Source organism: Chelonia mydas, chromosome 1, assembly GCF_015237465.2.
Source record: "Chelonia mydas isolate rCheMyd1 chromosome 1, rCheMyd1.pri.v2, whole genome shotgun sequence".
In the NCBI taxonomy this organism is placed as follows: Eukaryota; Metazoa; Chordata; order Testudines; family Cheloniidae; genus Chelonia; species Chelonia mydas.
Genome location: NC_057849.1, coordinates 258,539,500 through 258,552,254, shown reverse-complemented (window position 1 = coordinate 258,552,254; position 12,755 = coordinate 258,539,500). Strand labels below are relative to the sequence as shown.

General features: G+C 46.0%; 1 protein-coding gene across 4 annotated transcripts in view; it reads right to left on the bottom strand.

Moving 5' to 3' along the window:
- Positions 1-421: 421 nt before the first annotated feature.
- SEPTIN3 (septin 3) overlaps positions 422-12,755 on the bottom strand; it is a 39,308-nt gene continuing 26,974 nt past the window's right edge. For 2 of the 4 annotated variants that reach the window (XM_043544317.1, XM_037882850.2), the window contains 3 exons: positions 10,931-11,027; positions 10,439-10,490; positions 422-8,865 (listed from right to left, as the gene is read on the bottom strand). In XM_043544317.1, coding sequence (XP_043400252.1) covers positions 8,730-8,865; positions 10,439-10,490; positions 10,931-11,027 — 285 coding nt within the window. In that variant the 3' untranslated portion in view covers positions 422-8,729. Of the gene's footprint in view, positions 8,866-10,438; positions 10,491-10,930; positions 11,031-12,755 lie in introns of all 4 variants that reach the window. The other 2 variants (XM_043544309.1, XM_043544305.1) reach the window with 1 other exon arrangement.

Below are 12,755 nucleotides of genomic sequence, written 5' to 3'. Positions count from 1 at the left end.
TACTATAATTTAAAGGAAGCAAAGGAATATCCCAACCAAATATAAAGGAACTTTGCCTGGTCTATTAGGCAGTGAAATGTTCTCTCAAGAGAAGTGGGGGAAGTCTCATCACTGGAGTGATTAAAATCAGATTGGACAAAGTCCAGGATAATATACAAAATATAGGGAATCAGTCAGCACTGGAGGAGGGACTGGGAGGCAGCAAGTAAGATGTGACCTAACCGCTCTTTTCCAGATCTTATTTTTTATTATTCCGGTTACCTGGACAGGCCCCTGCCTGTAGGTGTAGGATTGGGCTACACAAGGATAGTGCCAGATGGATATTGCATGGGATTGGGGCAACTCTAACTGTAGAGGGAAGGGCAAGTAAAAAAACGAAGTGTAAAAAAAACAAACAAATAAGAAACAAGACAGGCACTTGTTCAAATGGTGACATTTTGTTTAATCATACAACACAGATAGAAAGTTAAGTCTAGCGACATTTACACCACAAGTTTGTGTGATTTCGTTCTTGCTCGATCAGCACTGGACTGATACAAGAAGACTCCATCATGATACTGTCAGGGGACGGGTGTGCCAGGAACCCGGTTTCATTTGCTTGTTCATGCTTCCATTTCTTGCTCTTCCATCTCTCAAGTAAAATTAACTTTCTTCCACTGCACTTGCTTCCAAAAGAAAGAAGTGGGGTCTAGATTTCTGAAAACCTGTGGGTGCGTCTTGAATGGCTGATGGTGGCACAGTATTTCCAGAACCAAGGCAGGAGTCAGCATTTATTTCTTTTCGCTCTCTGCCCTGTAAGCCTTGGTGCCCTGGAGCTGCCATCCAGATTCATAAGTAACGTCAAAGGGGAGAAGGGGAGTAGATGTCCCCTGATTGCTAAGGGACTTTTTTCGTTCTTCTTTGTAGAGTTCTGTAATAAGGTACATCAGATTTTGGGATGCACCAAATGATTTTCAGGTTGGCAGTGGGGAGAAAGAAAAACTCGGGGTGCTCTGTCACCCACTATTAGTTGAAATACGTTGTGCGGGAACTTCCAGCTTTAATAGTGGAGTCACCTGTTTTGTTGCTGGGCATCACCAATCCATCCACTGCATTGCACTGGCATTTGCTCTGAAATCAGCAGCCCTATATCTTTCTTAAGCTCAGAGGTACTGCATGGGAAGGTGCTGCATAAAGGATATGGGGGCTGGAAAGGGGAGAGAGGGTGGGCAAGACAGCCAACATCAGAGGGGCATGCTCAGAGGTTGGCCCATGTTTTTGGGGAAGAAATAACCTGTTCAGAAGTCACCCTGGGTTCCTTATTGTTTGTTCAAACAACAAATGGTTCGTTCAAGGTACAGGATGTTTCCCACCCTTGGTTTTTAAAAGCACATGGTGATGGGGGAGGCAGTATAGCTGTGGTTCTCAAGATGCGTGAATTCTGTTCACAGCTGTGCCCCTGATTTGCTGGGTGATTTTAGGCAAGTTGTGTAACCTCTTTGCCTCAGTTTACGTCTGTAAAATGGGAGTAATTGTTACCCACTTTTGTAAAGTGCTTTGAGATCTCTGGATAAAAAGCACTACAAACTTACAAAGTGTGGTTATTGTAATTAATTATTAGAAATAATTATTCATTAAATAATGTGTTTTCTCCGGGGAAGAACTTACTGCAACATCTGATCTGCATCAGCCTCTGATGTTTCCAGTGAGGTTCAAAATTTTCACAGTTGTATTTACTGATAGACAATGTTAAGTGTCGTTGGGGGGAAATTTTTACATTTTACAAAAAATCCCAACACACTGTCATTGACACTCTCTCTTACCAAGACATGGCCAGTTCAGTCCTTGAGCACTTCACTTATATGTTTACCTCTTTCCAGATGCCTTCTTAGGCCTTGTCTATGCTGGGAATGAAAGCATCCTGTTAGAGAATGTGTTAACTAACACAGTGTTGCTGCTATTCATTATTATTATTATTATTATTATTTTATTTATTTATTATAGCATGTAGGTGCCAGAGGCATGGAATAGGACCTCACTGTGTTACATACAGCTTTGTCCTTAGTGTGAACAAGGACAGGTATGTTTAAAAACATGAGCTGGTCAGGGTTAGTTCCCCATAGGATTAACCATGATGAATTAACACATTTTTTAATGCAACTGTCCTGGTCCACACCAAGGATAAAGCCATGTTTAACATCATGTTAGTTAACACATGTTAGTTAACATGCTAACATGACACTTTTCCCTCAGTACAGTAATAATAAGAATACCTATTTCTGATATAGCACTTTTCGTCAGGAGATCTCAAAATACTTCACAATCTGTAATGTATTTCTCCTCTTGTGAGGTAGGGATGCATTATTATCCCCATTATGCAGATGGAAAACTGAGGCACAGAGAGACTGAGTGACTTGCCCAAGGTCACACAGCATGTCTGGGCAGAGCAGGGGATTGAAAGGAGATCTTCCACATCCTAAGCCAGTGCCCTAATCACTGGACCATCCTTTCCCATATGGGCTAGGTTGTGCAACCCATATTTATCTTGATGAACACCTGGTAATTGGAGGAGTCAGAGAGACTTTGAAGTCACTAGGGCTGCTTGCGTGAGCAAATGTTCGCCTGCTTGAGAAAAGGTTGGACAATCGATCCCTATGTGTTAGGAAAATGCTCAGCACATTGTGTGGGTGCCAGTAAAATAATGTCTGCTAAGGAAGATCATCTTACACAGGGGGTCCTTGAGTGGCACAAGAGAACTGGAATCCCTGCTTGGACGATCAGGCCCAAGTTCCTCCACAGAAGACCATATCTACTACCCTCCTTCTACATACTCAAGCCCCATTGACACAGATCACAGAGCATGGCCCTAGTACTTATAATCCAAGTGACAGACAAAGGAAAAGCGGTCACCTTTGTGCATGTGGCCTGGAGCTGGCCATCCCTCAATTAGCCAGGGAGGTATCCGCACTCTGCAATGACCATTCTCCAGGCCCCAAAGACGCAGAAATGGCCTTACCACTGCACAAAGAAACTCCGATGTCACTGGAGTTGATAATACCCCGGTATGTTCATCATGAACGGGTGTGGTTAGTGGGGAAGCCAGATTGAGTGTTTTAGGGTACATCTACACTGTGATAAAAAACCTGTGACAGCAAGTGTCAGAGCTCTGGGCAGCAAACTCAGGCTCACAGGGCTTGGGCTACAGGGCTGTTTAATTGCATTGTAGACATTTGGGCTCAGGCTGGAGCTTGGCCTCTGAGACCCTCCCCCTCGTGAGGTTTCAGAGCTCGGGCTCCAGCCAAGCACCTACACTGCAATTTTATAGCCCTGCAGTCTGAGCCCAAGTCAGCTGACCCAGACCAGCCACAGCGGTGCGGCAGGTATTTTATCTCAGTGTAGACATAGCCTTAGTTTCTCCAGCATGGCAGGGCTTAGGCTCCATCCTTCAGCCTAATGGCTAGGAGAAGCACTGATGGAATCTTTGCCCTGCTGGATGGGCAGGGGCAGCCTTCCCCCAGCAGCTGGCTGAGAACAGCTGAGATGAAGCCTTATGGGCAGCTGCAACACTGAAGAGACCTTCACTCCACAGCAAGGCTGGGGGACAGATGATATGTTTGGCTGCTCAGGAGCAGAGGCCCCGGGTGGGTTGAGGACAGCTGAGACGCATTGATGGACAGAAGCAGCACTGAAGATGCTTTTGCCCTTCAGTGGGGTTTAAAACAGCTGAGCTCGATGGACAGACAGGAGTAGTTCTGCGGTGGTTTTTGCCCTGGATTAGTCTGTGAATGGCTAGTTAAAGAGAAGCACTACAGAAGATGTTTTCGCCTTCCATTAGGGCTGGGAACAGCTGATATGGATGGAGGCAGCACTGAAGAGGCTTTTGCCCTACACTAGATCTGAGAATGCCTGGCCCAAATGGAAGGACAGGAGCAACAATGAAGGCCCTCTCTGTGCATTGGAGCTGGGAGGAGTTGATACGGATGGATGGACAGAGCAGGGCTGATGGGGCCTTTACACTTAGTAACGTTGAGAATGGCCAATCTGTATGGACAGACGAGAGATGCTGAAGAGCCCTTTAGCCTGCAGTGATAGCACTAGCTAACACCACAGACCCAGCGCAGGCTTCTCTGACGCAGCTCTGCGAATGCATGTCACTTCTAGGATGCTCCCTGCTCTTCCAGTCCTGGGCTTCATGCGGTTCTGCCAGCATACCTCAACCTCACCTGCAACAGCTCTTCCAGAACACCTCAGTCCTGACCTGCAGCCCTTTCTGCTGGTTGCCGTGCTGGATGACTCAGCTCTGCAAACCCATCTCAGATGTGACCTGCTGCTCTTCTACTACTAAGGGATGACCACTAATCACGGGACGTGCATCCTCTTGGGATCAAAGATCACCAAACTCATTGCAATTGTCGTCAGGCTGGACTGATTCCAGCAGCTGTCTGCCATCTTTGTCAGTCTCGCTGCATTCTAAACAGCTGAGCTAAATAGAGGAATGCTTGGGCTTCAGTGTTAGAGACTCCGCTCCAAGGCAGGAAGAGTTAGCCAAAGACTCAAAAAGTAATAGCAAATATTTTTTTAAGTACATCTGAAGCAGGAAGCCTGCTAAACAATCAGTGGGGCTACTGGACGATTGAGGTGCTAAAGGAGCACTCAAGGACGATAAGGCCATTGCGGAGAAACGAAATGAATTCTTTGCATCGGTCTTCACAGCTGAGGATGTGAGGGAGATTCCCAAACCTGAGCCATTCTTTTTAGGTGACAGATCTGAGGAACTGTCCCAGATTGAGGTATCATTAGAGGAGGTTTTGGAACAAACTGATAAATTAAACAGCAATAAGTCACCAGGACCAGATGGTATTCACCCAAGAGTTTTGAAGGAACTCAAATGTGAAATTGCAGAACTATTAACTGTAGAATGTAACCTATCATTTAAATCAGCCTCTGTACCAGATGACTGGAGGATAGCTAATGTGATGCCAATTTTTTAAAAGGGCTCCAGAGGTGAGCCCAGCAATTACAGGCCTGTAAGCCTGACTTCAGTACCGGGCAAACTGGTTGAAACTATAATAAAGAACAATATTGTCAGACATATAGAAGAACATAATTTGTTGAGGAAGAGCCAACGTGGTTTTAGTAAAGGGAAATCATGCCTCACTAATCTACTAGAATTCTTTGAGGGGGTCAACAAGCGTGTGGACCAAGGGGATCCAGTGGATATAGTGTACTTAGATTTTCGGAAAGCCTTTGACAAGGTCCCTTACGCAAAGTAAGTTGCCATGGGATAAGAGGGAAGGTCCTCTCATGAATTGGTAACTGGTTAAAAGATAGGAAATAATGGGTAGGTATAAATGGTCAGTTTTCAGAATGGAGAGAGGTAAATAATGGTGTCCCCCAGCGGTCTGTTCTGGGACCAGTCCTATTCAACATATTCATAAATGATCTGGAAAAAGGGGTGAACAGTGAGGTGACAAAATTTGCAGATGATACAAAATTACTCAAGCAGTTAAGACCCAGGCAGACTGCAAAGAGCTACAAAAGGATCTCTCAAAACTGGATGACTGGGCAACAAAATGGCAGATGAAATTTAATGTTGATAAATGCAATGTAATGCACATTGGAAAATATAATCCCAACTATACATGTAAAATGATGGGGTCTAAATTAGCTGTTACCACTCAAAAAAGAGATCTTGGAGTCATTGTAGATAGTTCTCTGAAAACATCCATTCAATGTGCAGTGGCAGTCCAAAAAGCAAACAGAATGTTGGGAATAATTAAGAAAGGGATAGATAATAGGACAGAAAATATCATGTTGCCGCTATATAAATCCATGGTATGCCCACATCTTGAATACTGCATGCAGATGTGGTTGCCCCGTTTCAAAAAAGCTATAGTAGAATTGGACAAGGTTCAGAAAAGGGCAACAAAAATTATTAGGGGTATGGAACGGCTTCCATCTGAGGAGAGATTAATAAGACTGGGACTTTTCAGCTTGGAAAACAGACAACTAAGGGGAGATATGATTGAGGTCTATAAAATCATGACTGGTGTAGAGAAAGTAGATAAGGAAGCGTTGTTTACTACTTCTCATAACACAAGAACTAGGGGTCACCAAATGAAATTAATAGGCAGCAGGTTTAAAACAAATAAAATAAAGTATTTCTTCACACAATGCATAGTCAACCTGTGGAACTCCTTACCAGAGGATGTTGTGATGTCCAAGACCATAACAGGGTTCAAAAAAGAACTAGATAAATTCATGGAGGATAGGTCCATCAATGGCTATTAGCCAGGATGGGCAGGAATGGCATCCCTAACCTCTCTTTGCCAGAAGCTGGGAATGAGCGACACGGGATGGATCACTTGATAATTACCTGTTCTGTTCATTCCCTCTGGGGCACCTGGCAGCGGCCACTGTCGGAAGACAGGATATTGAGCTAGATGGACCTTTGGTCTGACCCAGTAGGGCGATTCTTATGTTCTTATGTAATGCTGTTTCTCCACAGCTAAAATACAAAGTAGAGGCCTTAGTGTTAAGAAAACTGATATAACCATTCAGTGACTACATCTACCCCTAATCTAGGGCTCAGTGCTGAGAGAGAGACAAGTCCCTTAATCAAATAACAGGCTGTCTCTTGGAAGATCAGAGGGGGAAACTGATAAAGCAGTTGCTATTCACATGTGGAAGCTGTGCAGAGACTGACCACGTTTGTTTGAGAGCTGGAGAATGATATAGCTGTTACTGGGAAGGGGAAAGGGATCCCTAGAGCAAGAAATCCAGGGGATTAAAAAGCATTTCTTCATAAAGCAATTGAATAAGATATTAACTTTACATCTCTATAATGCCCACATTTCACCCCAAAGAATCCAAAAGCACAGTAGAGGCTCTGGACCCGGGGGTAAGCCTGTGGAAAGGTTCCCAGTGTGGACAATCTGCAAAGAACCTCACAAGGTATCCATAGTTCTCACTTGCTCAAGGACTGGTATCCAGCACTACGTCAAAAGTGGGTGGTTCTGGCTGGGGGCGGGGGCGCAAGGGTCATGTGTATTTTTCTCTCCTCCTTCCCTAAAAGCAGAATCCTATACAGCAGATAAAGGGACCACATGATGTTTCCCAACAGAATTAGGAGCTGTTCTTGTGTGGAAACTCACTCCAGTCCTGGAAATGATGATTTCCTCTGCTGCTAATGTCCCTTTTCCTTTCTCATTCACACTCCCTTAGTGCATATTTCTCCCCCTCTATACATCCTCTGATGTCCTCAATAACTAACTAGTGAGAGTGTGCCGAGGACTGGTGGGTGTAGAGGGGATCACTTGACCCAAGACCAGCAGGCCAGCCAAAATTCTTCCCAGTTTGTCCACGAGCTAGTTCCAGTGAAGCCAGCTCTTTGTGCTAAGGAAAGAAGGGATGGCCTCATGTTCACACTAGTACGTGTGATTCACACTTACTGGTGTTGGCATAGTTTCAAGCATTTAACTCTAGGACACGTTCCAAGGCCCTCATTCATTTTTTTACTTAGGCACGTCTCCCATGGCTTCAGGGACAATTTTGTCCAAGTAAATACTGGGTAAAAACCGTGTGAGGACTCGGCTTGGCCCATTTGCTTCGTTGGGAGTTCTGTCTGAGTAAACTCCTGGGGGCCAGGTTTTGGGTGGCCCTTGCATGGGTGACTACGCAGGCAGCCTACCCTGTGTGTCATGTGCAAGGGGCATTCGCAATTGCAGGGGAGTGCAGGGCCTGCCCCTCTGCTGTGTCCCAGCAGGTATATGTTGCCCTACAGGAAGGGAAGCAATAGAGCTATGCCCAGGCCTGTTCTCCTCACCCTTTGCATTGGCTTGCAAAGTGGGCCGAGCACACTGGGGGCAGCAAGCTGAAGTATCCTAAAAGATGGGGCAGCCTACCCGGACCCCCTGCCTGCTGGGGCAGGGAGCCACCCTACCAATTCCAAGGCAGTGGCTAAATGCCGCTATTTGGCCCTGAGTGAAGACCTCAGGATTTGTCCCTCAATTAGTGTTCCTGGTTTTTCGTAGTCTCTCTCCTCCTAGACACCTGTGATAGGAAGGTAAAACAACAGCTGCTAGATCTTACAATGAAATCCTAAGGTCCAAGATCTAATTTGTGCTCACTTCCCACCATCACGCATCTCCCAGTAAGAACATGGACTGGAAAAATATGATAATATGCTCTCCTCCCAGCCACAAATTACCACTAACTCCCCCCCTCTCCTTCCCTTTTTTAACAGGCCTCAGTGAGAAAACAGATATGCCATAGCCACCTATCACTCCCCCTAATCAACCGCCTACCTTCCCCACCCACACCAGGGAACTCCACTCACATGAAGGAAGAGGTTCTCCAATGCCACCACCATTCGGAAGGCACTGTGCTCATTGATCAATCTGTCTGTCCTTGGAGTCTTTCTATGCTTTTCAAATGTGCAAACACAGAACCAAGTCATCCTCCCCAAACACCCCAAACCCCAGAAATCAAATCTCCCAGCATTCCCTCCGCTACTTCCCACAACCAAGACATGCAACTGAACCACAGAACACGAGAGAGGGGGAAGACAACAAACAGCCTGTGCAAAAAACCGAGAATGACGACATTCTAGGAAGGAGAAAGGAAAGCCCCTGCTCCTTCTCCCATACACGCACACACAGAGGATGTGCCACATGCTTTGAAGACAGGCCTACAGTAAACTCAAAGGTAGCTGGGACGGGTTGTAATATCCAGACAGTGGGAGGAGTGATTCACAGATTACTTTCGTGGTTCTCCTCTGTCTCGGCGGTCACTGGGGGGAGCCCCCCATTGTCATTCAGCCGCTTGGCCCTGTAGGTCTCATAGTGGATGTTGTGCGTCACTTCTTTTAGGTCTTGCAGGTGGGTCCTGCAGGAGGCAGAGGGAGACAGAAGGAGGGTAAGAAAAAAAAATCGGCTGGGTCAATGTTATTCTTTCTGGGTCTATTTATTTCCAAGATAAATGGGACAGTTTCTCTGGTCTGGCTTGCCAATGAATAGGACATTCATTTTCTATGGAAGCCATAATACATTAGCTAACTGAAACTGCATCAGTCAGCAAAATAAAATAGGCACACAGGATATGTCAAGCTGGCTCAGATCATTGGCCACGCCAGTGCAATATGCTATCTCCTGCTACACCAGATCAGACCAATCAATGGTCCATTGAGTCCGCTATTCTGCATCCTGCTATATCAGTTAAGACTTTTGGTTCATCAATCTTCCAGCAGCAGCCAATACATGAGGCTTCAAGGAAGGTAAAACTTCCCCATGATGCATCTGGTCAGTTGTGCAGTGGAGCCCACAGTAGCTGTGCTGTTGGCACCAGCCCCACTGGAAGAGTCCCCACAGCCACAGCTCCTTCCAACCAGTCACTAACTGCCAGAAAACTCCTGGGCTTTGACCACCATTGTTTAATGACCACCTTTTATTGAAAGATTTGGGGAAAGCCCAACAGTGACAGCTAGGTGGTACCAGCATTAGGAATTTGTTGTGAGGGACAAACAATGCAATATTGTGATGTCACCATGACATCACTGTGTCACAATCTGAGGTCTCATCTCTCCCAGATGCCAAAACTCCATGACATCAGAAAGCATACAGGGGAATGGTTTTTGACTTTGACGTATATTTACATTTGGGCTTCTGAAAAAAACCTATCTTATTAGTTTATAGGGCATAAAAATTACCTTCAAACAGGGGTGCTGGAACAATTTTTATAGTGGGGGTGCTGAGAACTATTGAACCAAACTGTAAACCCTGGATATGATGGAAACTTCTTCAAGCCAGAGGGTGCGGCAGCACTCCCCGGCACCCGTAGTTCTAGCACCTATGCCTTCAAACTATGGGACTTCCCACAGAATTTCAGACAGATGTCAGTTCTCCTGAAAGGGCTTCAATCCATACATGAACTTGAGAGAAGGGGGACTGGAGATTGGGGATATGGAGCTTTTTATCTCTTGGTCAGTTCTAGTTCATCCCCAGATCAGGAGGACTATATGGTCTGGAGATTGGGAATGGACTGAAGAGTCTTTCCTTCTTTGTCATTGATTCCAACCCAGCCCTAAGTCAGGAGCAACTAAAAAGTGTTCCCATCTATTGTGTGTTTGTATAATGGGGCATGGGGGAGGGTGTCACTCCCGTTCGTTGTCACACAGGCCATCTACATCACCCGAGCACCATCACAACTAGCCCCCTTGTTGGCATAGCAATCATAGACATTAAAGATCAGCTAGGTTGCCCTGTCCATTAGTTAATTTAAGATTGTTCCCTCTAGTAGTCAGCCCAGCTTGAATTGTCTGAAGAAATATGACTTTCATCCGGTTGGAGACTGTTCCATTATCATGGCTTTCGTCACTAGGAAATTCTATCTGAAAGTCGGTTAAGTAAGTACTGTAGCCCTTCTCATCAGGAATAAACAGTTGCATAACCGCTGGCCTCACCTGATGACAAAGTCTCGAAGTAGGGCAAATTCACAGTGATTGAGGTTTTCCACTGTAAACAGAGAAAATTGGGGAGGGGGGTGTTAAAAAAACCCTTCATTAGTACAGCGCAGGGGATGGTTGTCAAGGCAGTGGGCAGACGGGCACAAATCTTATATTTCAAACAGGGCATATAGTGCTATTTGTGCATCACATGCAGTCTATTGGGCTTGTCAGTTCTTAAAACCATGAGGGAGGGGTCACTTGAAAAGTGAAGTGACCTCATGGGCCCCAACGTGGCACCTTTTCTACTCTAGAGTGGCCGCAATACCCTGCCAGTTGGTGATACCACAGTGGTAGCTCCAATTCCCCTCAGCAGCGGTGTTTGAAAATATCTTTTTTTAATTTTGATTTAAAAATATGTTTAACTATAGGTGCAAGGGGTAGTACCTGGAGCTTTGCGTGCCTGAGCCTACGGAGATACATCCATCTCAAAAGGATGGACCTGTTTACCTTCAATGACGCCCCAGGGAGTTTTCCTGCCCAGGATTCTTTTGCCATTTACTTGGTATTCCTTGTCGCTGCCCACCACTGCAAACGGCATGCTTTCCTGCTGGAGACAGACAGGTAGACAGGCCTAGTCAAGCTGTTCCTCTGCGCACTAGACAACAATGAGATATACTAATCTCTCTCCACCCTTCCCCCTGTTACCCTCCTCCCTCCAGCATGCGGTCTTCTGCAGGGCAACAGGCACTCACTGTCAATGACCGGCCACTGCTGAATACGATAATAGCCCTAGCATTTCAACAGTTGTTTACAGCTGTTGCCATAGCTGAGCCTGCAGAGTTTCCCAGTGATTCCATGGGTTCTGCAGATGGGTGCAGTATTGTTCTAGGTGAGTCTGCAGATGTGACCAGCATTTTTGAATCAAAGAAGTGATGAATATGGAGCTCTCTGAAATCATTTATTAATACTGTATGCTGGCCTGACTTTGGCCTGGTGTTTGCTGCACTCATATTTTGGTGTAACTATTTCTCCCGAGGGGTCTCTCTGGGGTGGTTCCCAGAAGGAAAGAGGAGATGGCTCAAGATGGTCACCTATGAGTCCTAAAGGGACAATGCCAGAACTATTCACTCTGACAACTCTAGCTCACTCTCCTGCCAGGGTATGAAACTTTCTGACCCAGAGGGCAAAAGCCACCAACACTTGACTAAGTGTCCTGCAAGACAAAGAGTGTGTGCGTGTGTGCGTATAGGCCTACCTAGGTATTGGGCCTACCAGTATGGGACGGTAGGATCCTAGGTAGGAGAGACATACTGTTCGTTGTTCTAAAATCCTATTTTTTCTCTAGTGCTCCATTCAATGAAGAGGGGAGGGATAGCTCAGTGGTTTGAGCATTGGCCTGCTAAATCCAGGGTTGTGAGCTCAATCCTTGAGGGGGCCATTTAGGGATCTGGGGCAAAAATTGGGGATTGGTCCTGCTTTGAGCTGGGGGTTGGATTAGATGACCTCCTGAGGTCCCTTCCAACCCTGGTATTCTATGATTCTATGTTGTTTTAAGGAGGCTGCAGGTTACTGTATCACTTAGTGATAAGAGGTTGCTATACATGGAGTATTTTACCCAGGTCCCTGGCTCAGAGTGGAAGAATGACATGATTCCAACTCCGAGATAGGCCTTTTGCCTGTACCTATCACCTGAGGAGATGCACTCAGGGAGTATGTCTTCACTGCAGAGTTAACTTGGCCTTTTACTCAGGTGTTGCCCCTAACTCTCCTCCCTTCCACACATAAAAATCTGTCACCCCAGTTTAGTGGTGCTTTCAACCCCAGCTAGCTGTCCTGTCCTGGGGTATAGGCTAACGGCTGAGTGAGGTTGGTAACCCGCTCATTTTGCAATGAGGACACAGACTAAATCATTCCAATACTGAGAGTCCTCCAACACCTTCCCACAATTCCTCCCATCCGGCCAAAAGGACAGACAAGTTCTCCCACAATTCATTGGGAAAGAATCATAGAGTGGCTCATCTCACTGCAGCACAAAGAACCATGGGAGATGCCTCCGCCCACCCCCACTCCCATAAGTCCTAGCAACACACATGCACAGGGGACTGCAACCTCAATGAGGACACAATAACTTTGGAGTGACCACTCACACCTAGGGTAGGCTAACCCAGATGCCAATCCTCCAAGTTTACTCTGCCGTGAAGAAATACCAAGAGGGGGGAGAGGTGCAGCTAGTTCTATAAATGTGACAGTCCCCAGAGGTACCCGACACTTCCATTTGTTGTGTAGAAATCCCTTGCTTCCATAGGTCAGTCTGCAGATCCCCCAATATTTC